Source organism: Saccostrea echinata, unplaced genomic scaffold, assembly GCF_033153115.1.
Source record: "Saccostrea echinata isolate AGI-Se365-2 ecotype Australia unplaced genomic scaffold, CSIRO_AGI_Sech_v1 ptg000025l, whole genome shotgun sequence".
NCBI lineage: Eukaryota > Metazoa > Mollusca > Bivalvia > Ostreida > Ostreidae > Saccostrea > Saccostrea echinata.
The window spans coordinates 18,460,180-18,474,527 of NW_026889774.1; the positions used below are offsets into that span (position 1 = coordinate 18,460,180).

The 14,348-nt window shown below is 32.4% G+C and overlaps 2 protein-coding genes across 3 annotated transcripts in view; one reads left to right on the forward strand and one right to left on the reverse strand.

Annotated features, from left to right (window-relative positions):
- The window catches only part of LOC133192076 (haloacid dehalogenase-like hydrolase domain-containing protein 2), a 9,789-nt gene extending 4,545 nt beyond the window's left edge, over positions 1–5,244 (forward strand). Inside the window, exons 3-7 of one of the 2 annotated variants that reach the window (XM_061327925.1) lie at positions 2,092–2,176; positions 2,589–2,671; positions 3,548–3,681; positions 4,608–4,671; positions 4,851–5,244. In XM_061327925.1, the coding sequence (XP_061183909.1) occupies positions 2,092–2,176; positions 2,589–2,671; positions 3,548–3,681; positions 4,608–4,671; positions 4,851–4,963 (479 nt within the window). In that variant the 3' untranslated portion in view covers positions 4,964–5,244. Of the gene's footprint in view, positions 1–2,091; positions 2,177–2,588; positions 2,672–3,547; positions 3,682–4,607; positions 4,672–4,779 lie in introns of both variants that reach the window. The other variant, XM_061327926.1, reaches the window with a different exon arrangement.
- Positions 5,245–5,706: 462 nt separating this feature from the next.
- On the reverse strand, positions 5,707–13,893 carry LOC133192674 (vacuolar protein sorting-associated protein 26C-like). Its single transcript, XM_061328665.1, has 9 exons — positions 13,820–13,893; positions 12,533–12,679; positions 12,031–12,180; positions 11,675–11,770; positions 10,818–10,898; positions 9,352–9,432; positions 7,785–7,881; positions 6,507–6,632; positions 5,707–6,373 (listed from the first exon to the last, which is right to left on the reverse strand). Exons 1-9 carry the CDS (start codon positions 13,871–13,873, stop codon positions 6,291–6,293), a joined length of 915 nt encoding a protein of 304 aa, XP_061184649.1. The 5' UTR covers positions 13,874–13,893; the 3' UTR covers positions 5,707–6,290.
- Positions 13,894–14,348: the final 455 nt, after the last annotated feature.

Genomic DNA, 14,348 nt, shown 5'->3' on the forward strand with positions numbered 1-14,348 from the left:
TTTAAGTTTGTTCAAATCATGACACCCAGGGGTAGGGGGGGACCACAGTGAAGGATCGAAGTTTTACATAGGAGTTTAAAAATCTTCCTGTGAACAACAAAGTTATGATTTGTAATTTGCAAGTACATGTATATATGGAAGCATTTTCAGGTAGTGTAGCAAGTTTGTTCAAAACATGACCCCTTGGCGTAGGGTGGGGCCAAAATATGTGATCTAAGTTTACATAGCAATATATAGGGAAAAAATCTGCTGATGAAGAACAGAAGAGCCATGGTGACTCAGGTGAGCATTGTAGCCCATGAGCCTTGTTTAATGGTCAGCATGGTCAGGAAGACTTTTTGATAATAAATAAATAAAAATGAGACAATCTCTTTAGCATATTGTTATGCAAATATTATTTATAAACCATGAGAGGCCAATTGAGTGGAAATGCACTCGGTTCATTCTATGTGCAATTTAGTTTCATGTTAAAGCACTGTTGTGTTTTTTTCAAGTTGGGTTTAGTTACAAATGTGAGTTTAGATTGTACTGGCATGTGCAGGCAAGAAAACTAATCAGAGATGCTGCAGATTACATGTACCACATACCAACTATTTTGTTGATCCTTGATTGCCCTAAATTCTCATGTTTCATCCTCTGTATTTATTTTGGTTTATTACATATCCCAGTACTAGTAATAATATACCTAATTAAACAGAGCTGTATCAGCACCCATGCATTATGGATTACTAAGTAAGTAATAAATATATTAACATACCCTTTTCTAATTCACACCCCGATATCCATTCTCCATCCTTCGAGCTGATCTTGGTTTCTCAAGCTGATACAGGTTGTGATATTGAAAAGGGTTGTATTATTCTCTACTTACTGCATAATTATCAATTTGCCCTTCTATGAGATGCTTTACAGGGTTGTGTTGTACTCAGGTGACCATTAAGGGCCTTGAACCTCATGTAAAAAAAATCCTCTAAAGCAATGAGCTTTAATTATGTCTTGAAGTAAAGAAGTAGGTCTGTGGATGAAAATTTATACTAACTATAATTCAGACATACATTTTAGTTTTCTTTGTCTGAGATTCATCTGCTAAAAACCAAAGTTAATTAAAGAGGTTTGTTCCTGAGCTTGTGAGCAGATTTTTGTCTTGACCTCTATTTAAAAAATTCTGCATATTGTGTTAGGTCTTACAATAGATTTGGCTTCTACAATGCTAATTAAACTATATTCAATTAAACCCCCATGATTAAATTCCATACTGAAAGCATTACGTGGGGAACTATATTTTGTGGCGGAGGGTTTTTTTTTCCAGAAGAAAATGATCAATTTTTCTTTTTTGAAGTACATGTATATGCAGTATTTTTAAGTTTGCATGATTCCTAATTTTACATGCAGGCTGCACACAGTTATTTTGTGCAGAGAAATGTTTTATGCTGGTCTTAAATTATACATTAAATTAACTGTCATGAATTTTATCATCATATTTGACATATATTGTAAAAGTCCTGGGAAAAAAAATAACCCAATTTAAGCTTAAAATTAACATATGTTAGTACATGTATTATCTAAAAATTTGCATTACAGACAACCACTTTTAATTTTCTTTTCTGAATATATAAGATAATTTTAACCATTCTGCTTAAATTCAGAAACATGTCATTACTTTCAAATGATTTTATTGCTTGTTAAATTTTTAATGCCAGAAAAATGATATTTTTTGAGTGCATAAAGGTAAAAAAATTGACTATGCGAAGTAATTTGAAACTTTTTCAGTCACATATTTTAATGTGACTATTCAAGATGAAAAGACTTTGTTTGTTCCAATAATTTATTTGGATAAAAAATATTAGAGGAAAAACTTTGAAAAATTGATTTTTGTGTTATTACAGTGCAAAAAGGTCATATTTTATGCTCTGTAGCACCAAAAGAAGCACATTGACCCCCATTTTTTGTTTTGATTTTTTTAATTAAGCTATGTGTGTAGATTCTAAAAATATCCTTAATAAAAAATTCTCAATACTTTTGATAACAGGATCCAACCTCCTTAATGTAGTAATGTAGCAAATGACTCTCAATGATATGTGACTTGCTTTGTAGGAATTGAAACCATGTCTCCAAATGCAGTTGTGGTTGGACTAGCTCCAGAAACATTTGAGTACAGAAACCTTAATCAAGCATTTTGGTTTGTTTCCTTTTCTGCCATTATTTCTAAATTATGTTAATTGATGATGTAAATTGAATTTTCAAAATAGATTAAAAGCTTATATATGAAAGTTTTGAGCTGAATGCACTTTAATAAAGCAAAGTTTGTGTAACATACACTTAAAAATTTACAACTTTACAAATTGATATAAATTCAACAATCATCTTTTGTGTAGTGTAGATTTCCTCATAAATGGTACAGCAGTATTTCATTAAATTTATTTATATAAGCATCATTATGTATCATATAGTTTATATTGAATTGCATTGTATTTATGTACCAAGGGGACATTTATGGTCAATATGGGGTGTTATATCATCTATTACATGTTTTTATCTGTAAAATCACTGAACTGGATAAGCTCTTTGGCACATAGAACCTTTTTTTTTAGGTTGTTGATAAATGGAGCTTCACTGATAGCCATACATAAAGCCAGATATTATAAAACAGCCTCAGGATTGTGCCTAGGACCAGGTACATGTATATGTAACATGAGAGAGACAATTCAATTTTAGTTTATTTACACTTTTAACTGAGCTGTTTTTTTAATTCCAAACTTAGAAACAGACACTTAGAGAATATATTAATACATTTTAATTTTGTTTTGTTTTGTTTTGTTTTTTATCAAAATTTAGAGATTCCTTCAAAGAGGAAGATACTTTTCATTTTTTTTAAAGTTTACTAAAAATATCACAAACCAGAGATCTCTGATGAGACTGTAGCTCTACTAGTGTGCACTTATAACAAAGAAAGATGTGTTTTAATATAGTCTGCTTAATTATGTACCAAGTCTTACTGAAATCAGACCAAAACTGTAGAAAGAGTAATATGGTTTGAAAGCATTTCACAGAAATATTTTTAAGTAACCATGGCAACATCAATTGTCAAAACTAAAATCAAAACATAAATTATTTATTGAAGTATAGTCTACTTGTGTACAAAGTCTTACTGAAAATAGACTGAAACTGTAGGAGGAGTAGAAGTTCAAGAGAATTACTAGCAACACCATTCATCATAATCAAAAAAGGGAGGGAGAGAATTTTGTCTACTTGTGTATCAATTCTTACTGAAATCAGGTCAAAACTGTTGGGGGAGTGTTATTGCAATAGAATTTCACAAAATTTTCTTTTTTCACTAAAGCAATACCGATTGTCAAAATCCAAAATTCAATATATAAATTGTGTATCTTAGTATAGTCTTCTTATGTACCAAGTCTAATTTAAATTCAACCAAAACTGTAGGAAAAGTAGCATTCTGAAAGAATTTTACAGAAGCTGAGAGCAGCAGCAACAGAACAAACAAAGCAAATCAAAATCGACCTTTTGTAGACATGATTTTTATTTTCATCAGGGCCATTTGTAACTGGATTAGAATATGCAGCAGATTGTAAAGCTGAGGTTGTTGGAAAACCAGAAAAAACTTTCTTCTTGTCTGCAGTAGAAGAGTTTAATTGCCAGCCAGAGGAATGCATCATGATTGGAGATGTAAAGTTTACTGCATATTTAGAAAATCATACATCTATATTTTTAAAAAATCAATCATCTCTATTAACATTAAAACTGGCCATCAAACTCTATTTGTAATTCTTGGTTAAAAAGTCATGAAACTATTGTAATTCCAAATGACCTTGATAAACTTGTTGTCTTGACCATGATGTCTAAGTAATATGCAGTCAGTATCCTCAAATATATCTGTACATGTAAAGACAGTGGATCCAAGTATGCATGGTGGCCAACTGTTCAAAAATAAATTGTGTCTATTTATACATATATGTTTACATGAAATCATATCTCTCCATAATGTACTTTGTACATGGCCTGCCAAATTCATCAAAATGAGCTAGATATAGTTTTACGCATACACATGTAAAATAGATGTATAGTTTATGAAGCAAATAAACTATAGTCAATGATGTTTATCTATATTTAACATCTGAAAACCATAGTTTACACCTTGATTTATGTTTCTCAAGTGTAAACTATATTGTGGAATCATAAGATTTAGTGGTGGCTCAGTTTTCGTGGGTACCTCTCATCCATGAATTTACATCCTCTATGAAATAATTAACTAGGGTTACAAAGTAATAATTCCCTTATTTGTATATGAGAATACACAAAATTACATTCCCTTGAACCTGTAAAATTTAAGTCATCCAGGAAAATTGACCCCCACGAATTTTAATGATTCCACATTATGTAACACTCAATGAAAACAATAATTTGCAATTAGCATTTGTAAACTATAATTTACAACTCTTAAATATAGTTTTACAGATGAAAACTTTTTTTAAAAAATTGTTAACTGTAGCATAAGTTATATGCTTCGTAAACTATAAATTTGATAAACCAAGTTTATCCACTGTAGATCAATGTTTAGCTCAATTTGTGAAACTTTGGTGTCATATTTGTAGGATGTTAGAGACGATATTAATGGTGCACAGAAATGTGGAATGCTGGGTATCCTTGTGCAGACAGGTACATTATATTATAATTTGATCTTCAAGTTAACAATAGATTATAAAGATAGGAAAATTAACATAAATTTTGCAGTATGTATGATACCTTTTTTTTTTTTTTTTAAAGATGTTTTGATTTTGAAGAAATTTCATAGAAAAAGTCAAGAGTGCTAAAATTTTACATCATTTTTCCCCAAGGTAAATACAGACCTAATGATGAAGAAAAGATTTATCCAAAACCATACCTGACTGTCAAAGACTTTCCAGAAGCTGTTGATAAAATTTTATCCGAGAAATATTTACAAATTTGAAGCAAAAGTTTGCAAGAATTGCATGATTTAGGATTTTCCACCAAAAAAAAAAAAAAAATATTACAAGACCTACATTTATGAGTCTTTGTTAATCTTTGCCTATGTGGCATTTAATACAAATTTGACTGCTTTTGAATGAAAATGATTTGATGACATTATATTTTATTGTTGTGCAAGTCTTGCACACATACATTGAACAGCTTACCAGTTGGTTGTCAGTCATATATGATTGTGTGAACATTGATATATCTCTGTTATTTAAATAAATTTTAAAAAAATTCTGTATGTTGTTAATTTCAGTCTATGCATGGCCGATAGATGTTAAGTTTTCTTCAATTGTACCACAGTGTACATACTTTTGCCATATCAACTGCATGTTTTTATCCCAAATGACATTGGTGTGGGAACAAAAGAAATCCTGGTCAAATGGAACCTTCTACATGTAGTTCCTGTATTTAAAATACATGTACATATGTAAAATGTTGATAGCCTGGACAAAACTATAAATTTTTGTTCTTGACCTTGTTCAAATGACCCTGACATAGGGCCAAGGCTTCACAAGCAACTGTATGTAATGAACAATTCTTTTTCACTACAAAATTATGACTACAGGACAAACTGTGTGATTTAGTTGGCCTTCATAAAATAAAATTTTTACACAAAAATTGCAAATAGAAATGCTGAAACTTGTGCATACATACATAGAAGTAGCTGCAACACAAACGATACCATGAACACATCTAAAAAGTAATCATTACTTTTTAATAAGTAAAATAAATATTGCACTTGTTACATAATACATGTATAATCTTTACACTCATCTGTATATGTTAAAAACTTTCAAGAAGTGCTATTATATGAAAACAAGCTTTACAAGAAAGTGTTCTGAATTCATGATAAGGGAGTACTATAGGCCTACAGGCCTTAACACTTGCCCTAGTCAATTAGTGTCACCCCAACCTGAGCCAAATGAATTTTAATAAATGTTACTACAGTACATGTATGTGTTAGCAACATCATGACAAGTAATTGTGATAGATAACCTGCAGTGGATACAGCAAATATCGTGTAATAAGTTCTTAAAGTGGTATTATGCAGATTCACTCCAGCCTTTGACTCCGGTGAGCTAAAAAATGAATCTTTATCACTGAATGATGCAGGTGACTGGCAAGTTTTTGTGATACTGTTCAGTGATTTTGGCGAGGTCAAAATTTTAAAGTATTTTAATTTGCAAAATTAAAATAAATCTTCCTTTCTGAAAGTAAATTCAGTAAATGTCCAGAGTTGTGTTGACTTTTTTTTATAACAATGGAATCCATAAACTTCACTAAAACCTGGTCAGCTTGATAGGAAAGTTTTCAGTCACCAAATGGTTGTCTTGAAACACAATAACTATGTTGATTTCAAAGTCTGAAAAGAAATTGAAACGTGTTGTACACAATCATGTACAAGTACAGATATGTACTACAATTATGACTTCAATTGATTCATTAATTAAATTTAATTTATTTTTACCTGCCAAGAGTACAAACAATATACTTACCAACTTTAAAATTATTTGTTGAAAGTGTTGGGCAGGTAAAAAGTCGAGGAAAAATCATCCATATAGGAATAGAGATACCACGGCATACGTCTCCATCAGCTATCTGTATATTCTGGATCTCTGTGGCTGTATGAAAAGAACATTTCTCAGTTTGACATTTTCAAATGTAACACACTTTTAAGCATGCCATATAATTATGATTTAACCTGGCGTCTCTGCTCTTTTTTTTTTAGCTCTATTAAATCTAAGGCTCAAGTGAGCTTTTCTGTTCAAAGTTTGTTGTCCACCAGGCCTGTCTGTTTATTTGAAAATATCTCAAACTTTTTCACATTTTAAACTTCTACAGAACCATTTGGCCAATTTTAATCAAGGATCCTTCAAAGAAGGGGATTCAGATTTGTTCAAATAAAGGGGATGGAATAAAGAAATACTGAAGATAGGGTTGGGCATGCATGTATTCTTATTTGTTCATTAGCATGGAAGTCATGTGCATGTGAATAATGTATTTTTTCTACAATGTTGAATCTCAGCCAATGAGAAAGCTAGGGATTATCCAATCATATAATAATATACAATTAATGACTTGGAAGAGGTCTACTTATGACTATATGGACCTGGCCAGGTATTGGTCGACAAAGACCGAGGTTAACTAACACCTGACCAGCTCTGTATAGTCATGAGTTGACCAAAACAAAAGTCAACAACAGTTTTATTAAATGATCAGGAATTTTGCAACATTTTTCACACGATAATTCTTACTTCAAAAAAATATAAACACTCCTAATATAATGTGATGTGTAACAATATATATATTTATATTTCAACAGTTTAACAACTGTCTTAAAAGTGTTATTATCATTAAACTATAAATATTCAACCATATTCAAATAAAGGAGCTTAGTCTTTTTGATACTGGTATCTGCTGTTTTCACGTTTACAACAACACATGCTTCAAAATGCACAATTTGACTGGTTGATGAAAATGTAAGTAAATCTATGATTTGTCAAGAGAGAAAACCCAAATAAACCTCCCAGAACTTCACTTGGAGGTGGACTGATCAACTCACTCAGAGGTACACCTCAGAAAAGAGTCTGGATCAATCAGAGAGCATCAAAAGTCCTGATCATTTAATAATAACTAATTTAATACAAACAGCCTTCTCTAAATAGCAGAACCAAGATGATAAAGGTGAGCATTGTGGCCTATTGGTCTCTTCTTACAATGATCATTTATATACTATACATATCATATATTTAGGCTTGTGCAAGAAAACATACCATCTTTGGCATACCCCTCAGCACATCCACAGGTTTCCACTCGTACCAGCTGAATTTCTATTGATTTGATTTGTGTGTCACAATGTTCAACTGTTAGCTGCAAATCAAAAATAAATCAAAATTTCAATATCAATTCTTATTCACTTCTTTTATGCTTCTAAATATTGAATAAAATATAATACATAGCCACTCACTTATCAGGTAGGCCGAAGGATATGTTGATATGATTATCACTACTTGAACATCTAAAGACACAATGCCCATGAAATTTTGTGCTCAATAGGTTGTTGATACTGTTTTTTTACAGCACAAGTAATTCTTATGCAGAGACATCAACAATCAACATCTCTCTGATGAAAAATCATTGTTGTTACCTTAATGTATCCAATGGTGCATTCAAGATCATAGTGACTATGTAGTTCTACATAGAGGAACGAAATCCTAGCCTAGCTACTACACTACGTAGGGCCAAATAAAAAAATTTGTGTTTCTGGTTACATGCAAAAAAAAAAAAAAAAAAAAAAAAATTTGATGACCTTCGAGTTATCTTTCCTCTGAGTGGCTTTGTAATGACTTTGAAATAACCTTTCCTCTGAGTGGCTTTGTGATAACCTTGAACTTACCTCTCCTCTGATGCCTTAGTGATAATCTTGGACTTACCTCTCCTCTGATTGGCTTTGTGATGACCTTAGATTAACCTCTCTTCTTGGTAGCTCAGTGATGACCATGGCCTCATCTCACCTCTGAGTTGCTTAGTATTGACCTTGGACTTAACCTCTCCCATGAGTGGCTTAGTGATGAACTTGAACTTACCTCTCCTCTGGGCTCTGGGTAGCTTATTGATTACCTTAGACTTACCTCTTCTCTAAGTGGCTTAATGATGATCTTTGAATTACCTCTCCTTTAAGTGGTTAAATGATGACATTTGACTTACCCTCTCCTCTGAGTGGCTTAGTGATAATTATCTACTTACCTCTCCTCAAAGTGACTTAGTAATGACCTTGGACTTACCTCTCCTCTGGGTGGTGGCTTATTGATGACCTTGGACTTACCTCTCCTCTTAGTGATGACCTTGGACATACCTCTCCTCTTAGTGTCTTAGTGATAACCTTTGACTAACCTCTCCTTGGGGTGGCTTATTTAAGACCTTGGTTTTATCTCTCCTCTGGGTGGCTTATTAAAGACCTTGGACTTACCTCTCCTATGATTGCCTTATTGAGGACTTTGACTTACCTCTCCTCTAAGTGGCTTAGTGATGACCTTGGATTTTCCTCTCCTTTGGGTGGCTAATTAATAACCTTGAACTTACCTCTCTTCAAAGTTGCTTATTGATGTCTCTCCTCTGGATGGATTAGTGATGACTGTCAGTTTATCTCTCCTCTAAAAGGTTTGGTGATGACCTTGGACTTACCTCTCTTCTTAGTGGCTTAGTGATGACCTTGAATGTACCTCTCCTCTGGGTGGCTTATTGTTGATCTTTGCCTTATCTCTCCTTTGGGTGGATTATTTATGACCTACCTTGGAATTACCTCTCCTCTGGGTGGCTTAATGATGACCTTGGACTTACCTCTCCTCTAAGTGGCTTAGTGATGCACATCACAGCTGACTCTAACTTTCCTTTGACCTTGAACTTTGGCACATTCTGTTTCTGAAGTTTAGAGTAGTAGTTTGTAAGAAGTTATATCCTTCATAATTTTTTTCACTCAAGAAATAAACAATGTTAAAAAGTCCTTCGGGCTTCACAGGATTTGATAATGTGACCAATCCAAGTTCATTTCCCAGTGAACTTTTAAACATTGTTGTTTATTTGTTATATTTACATTTGAGGCGATCAATTAGAATAAAATATTACGCAAATGGCCCGTCGTATCACTATGTTGTGACACACAGTGACCTAGAAGTTAATTGGTCTGGAAAGTTTGCCTAGCTCCAACATTTGAATATTTACATTGATGTTTAGCAATATAGGTAGTTCAGGAAATCTCTGTTTATAATGATAGAACAATAATCGGTACTGAGAATAATCTTACTATTTTATGTGTTCTTTACATATGTGAAGTCAAAAGTGATATGGTCTATTTAAGTTTACATACCTTCAAAGGAATTTTGGGTTAAAAAAAGGAAAGCGCGATATTAGGCTAATAATATTATTCAAAACATTCTTCACTACGAAGGAAGATCTAATGGACATCTGTTGATTGAAAAAATATCCATCTGTATTAATTATTTTTATCTTTTTCATCTCTATGAAGTTAGAAGTTCCAAAACCAGTTTCACTGTCACAGAAATACATGTATGTAGGCAAAATCATCTCGCCGTGTGAATGGGTCACGCTATGCACTTTGACCTCTAACTCTCTAATAAGTTCATACAGAATTGAACATATTTTCTCTTCATTATGTTCATCTAAGAAAAATATTTGCAAATGTAAATATAAGAAGTTAATTATAAAATTAGATAACATTTCCATTTGATTTTCTACAAATCCATTATGACTAAGGGTAGTCCATATATTAATATCTAAAAAAGGTAAGGTTGACAAGCTGTGGATCAAAATATCAAGTACCAAAATATTTCTTAAAAATCCTGGGATTTTACTCTGTTGTCTGTATTTTTAATTTTATTTCTTCTACATGCAGAGGTTTCGGATAAATAAAGTACAAGACATGAAATAGCAGGTAATACGATACTGAGCATTTTCATGAAGAATGGATGATTACAAACAATATTCAAAGCTCTCTGTCCCACTTAAGATATTTGTAATTTTGTATGTTGATCACAATAGGAGAATTACTCAGTGGCATACACTGAAGGTCTGTTTGAAATGACAAGAGTAATTAAAATATAATTATTATAATGCTCCTGTTTATGTTAACTTTTATGCTGATATGATGAATTTGTTTTAATTAGTAATTTGAAATATTTGACTCCTACAGATTATAAAGTGTCAGTAAGTGGGAAATACATATATTATTACCAAATAAATACAAGAGGTAATGAAGAAAAAAAACTAGCACACTCTGGCAAGCTTACTTCTTTAACATTTGTCAGCGTCTCTGGTGAGATTGTGAACTGTACAGGTTTTGGTGTTGATTTGGCTTTCTCCTGTCCATCCTGTTCATAAATAAACATATATACTTAGAATTGGTCATTGGTGCAACATAATGTGTATAATAACAAAAATTTATGAATTTAACATTATTGTAGACAGTCAATGCGTTTTAAACTAGAAAGATTTTAAGAACAATGCAAGATGGCAGTAGTGTTTTATGTCATTTGATCATTTTACTACCAATTTCTAAATGTATATCATAAAAAATATTTAAAAATTATATTTACTGGAAATAATACCACCACAAAGGCAACTGATATGCTCAACAGGAAAACAGGGCTTATCATAAATTAATTTAGATCCAGTATGTAACATGCCTAAAGATACATCAACTGACAAAGTTTAATGATCCTAGGCTTCATAATGTAGTTTCATACTGTGCATAAAAACTTGTAGGTACATGTATAATCCGAATGTGAATTTCAAAATAAGGTAAATGGCAATCAAACAGGTTTAGTGATTCATACTGTACAAAGATTTCACCCAGACATTACTTGACAGTGAAAACCAAACAAATATGTAAAGCACTAATCAATACTGGTAGAAAGATCCAGGTGAATTGTACAGTCAAACCTATTTATCTCAAACTTGATGGGACGGAGAAAAAAAAATTCGAGATATCCAAGGGTTCAAGATATTTAGAGTAAAATACTTGAAGAAAAAGTGCTTGGGACTTCCTTTGACATATCTATGGTATTTGAGATATCTGTGTTCCAGATACCTGAGTTCAACTGTATATGGCCTGTAATAGTAATGTGAGGACTAATTCTAAACCAACCTTTTTGTTTTTCTCTGAGTATTCTACAATAAATTCACAGGATTTCTGTAAATCCTTCGCAAGAAGAGGTCTCTTCATTTCTGCTTTTAATGAATACTGAAATTTTTAAAACAACATGAATCAATATTTCATAATTTAACCCTATAGACAATAAAGGCCTTGTCAATAGTAATAATGGAACAATACTCTTGCTGTCTAGCTAATGATCATATAACTGATAGCGAAACTGGTGTCTTGTGAATGAATGCAATGCAATCATCACATGAAAATAAATCATGCTTTAAAGTTTTGAAATACAAATGCTTTTCACCTTTGTACAAATGAAGATTCTTAACTTTAGATGTATACCGACATACCTGTATATTGACAAAAACTCCATGGTAAGTTTCATATAGTTCTTTATTTCCTTTTGGTTTTAATGGAATTTCAAATGGAATTTCAGTTCTTCCACCGGGCAATTTTCCTGGCTTTGCAATGTCCAAAGAATAATTAATCAACTGCATTGGCTGTAAAAAAAAATGTCACCAAAATATACATGTACTTTTATTATGAATTCAAAGAGAAAATTAGTCCCATTTAGTGAAATATTGGAGAGGTATAGTAACCTATGTGTGATTAATAAAACAGTATGGGCTTTTTAGTAATGGTTCATACCAGTTACTGCAAGAGCTGCATCAGTTTAGAAAAGATCAAGGTGAAAAGTCTGTCAATTGGCATGATTAGTTTAATACTATATTTATGCTTTTGTTTGCCTCCCAGATGAAAGAGCAGTAGTACCAAGCCTGGTGAGGACAATGTTCTATTTACATGTACTTGAAATAAATGAATCATGTGAATTGTATTTATTCAGATTCAAACCTTCAATGAACTGTAGAATGCTTCAAACAGACCAACACTCTTTGCACTGAGTTGCAGATTCACTGAACCTTCCATCATCAAAGTGATGCCTTGATGGGCTACTTCACTTTTTCCAGCATCTATACATATTGCACCCTTTACAAGCTCCTAAATGAAAAATTTAGCATGCATTTGTGTAGAAATCTATTTAAACAATTGTGGATTTAGGACAAATAAAACATTATAATTGGGTATGAACAGAAGAGGTGTGTATAATATCCTTTCACTTATCTGCTCCTTGCATAATTCCAATGGTAATGCCGTGCTATAAATGTTGAAAAAAACTCCTCTGAAGTGGAGACCCTAGGTTGAATGCTCTAATTGTTAAAATGATAAATATCCTACAGACCCGGTGGTGAGGGTCTGTCCTGAGACACTGTTATATTATTCTAACTACGGAGACCCCTTGTCATTGGTTGAAATGCTGTTCAAGGCAAGGGAGATAATTTTCTGATGATGTAATTTTCGTACAACTTAACAATTTTTCAAGATTTTCTTTCGTAAAAAAATATGACAAAACGAACAATGGAAATTGGCAGTAATTAATTCGAAATCTGGTTGAACGAGACTATGAAATAACATGCTAGTTTTTTTATAGCAATTACCAAAAAACATACGTTTCTATATTTTCATTGTAAACAGAATTGATCTTTATTGCATGCAAGCTTTACAGCTTGTGTGTATTCTTTTTTCTCTTTGTTTTGCACTGTCTTTCTAATCTTATAGGCAGCACTCGGCAAACCTCAGCCGATGCATTCCTCATCTACATATCACAAAGGTCACGGAATCAGCCAAGATTTGCCGAATAATCTCGACAGCAGAGTTGAAGTTTACAGAGACAGTCGAGCATCTGGCTCCAGGGCCATAAAACTTAGACGAGCTCACTTTTGATCTCAGTCTTACTTTTCCACTATTAATTCCTATTGTAAAAGTTAGACTGAGATAAAACTATAAATGAAGAAATACAAAGCCGAGAAATTTTCAAGAATTATACGGCCCGATAGGTTTAGATCAGTACACTGTTTAAGGTTGTTGCTAAAGACGGTAAGCTTTTTTAAAAGCTCTACTTGGTTTTGTTTCCTGTGTCCATACCTAGTATACCTGCATAAGTCAGGCCCCCTTGTAGTGGGTGTAATAAACCTGTTGTGCAAACCTTATTGAAGTATTACAGACTTGCACCTGAAACAAACTTGCATTGAGAAGACATGATATTCAATATAACTAGAGATGAAGAAGAGATATACCTACCCCTTCTTGATACACCTTATTGGCTTTTTTCAATTTGATGTCTAACGTCGCCATTTTCTAGTCATGTGACTAAGAGTCCCTTTCATCATTAACAAAAGCGTCTGAATATGTATAAAAATATGATTTGACTAAACTTTAAATACATGTTTGATTTTTTTATCCAAAATTTCAATATCGTAGAACATTGTTTTCCATTGTTTGAAGATATAGGTTTATTATATTTGATATAGGAGTTTTTCGAGTAGGTTTACCTCCCTCCGTATTGAAATTTATACTACACTATTTCAAACAATAAACTTTATATTCTATGAAAATTAGTTTGTGCATATAAAAGTACAAATTTGTGCGTTTTTGTTATTTTTAAATGAATTGTCATATACTTTCAGTTATTTCAGAAAATCATATTGATACGTAACTATTTATTACAAGGGTTCTTTAGATAACAGCCGTTGCTATCAACGTCGCTAAGGAAATTTACCTGAGTTTTCTCACCTGTTTTGGGAAGAAAATATATGAACGGTATTGGTCA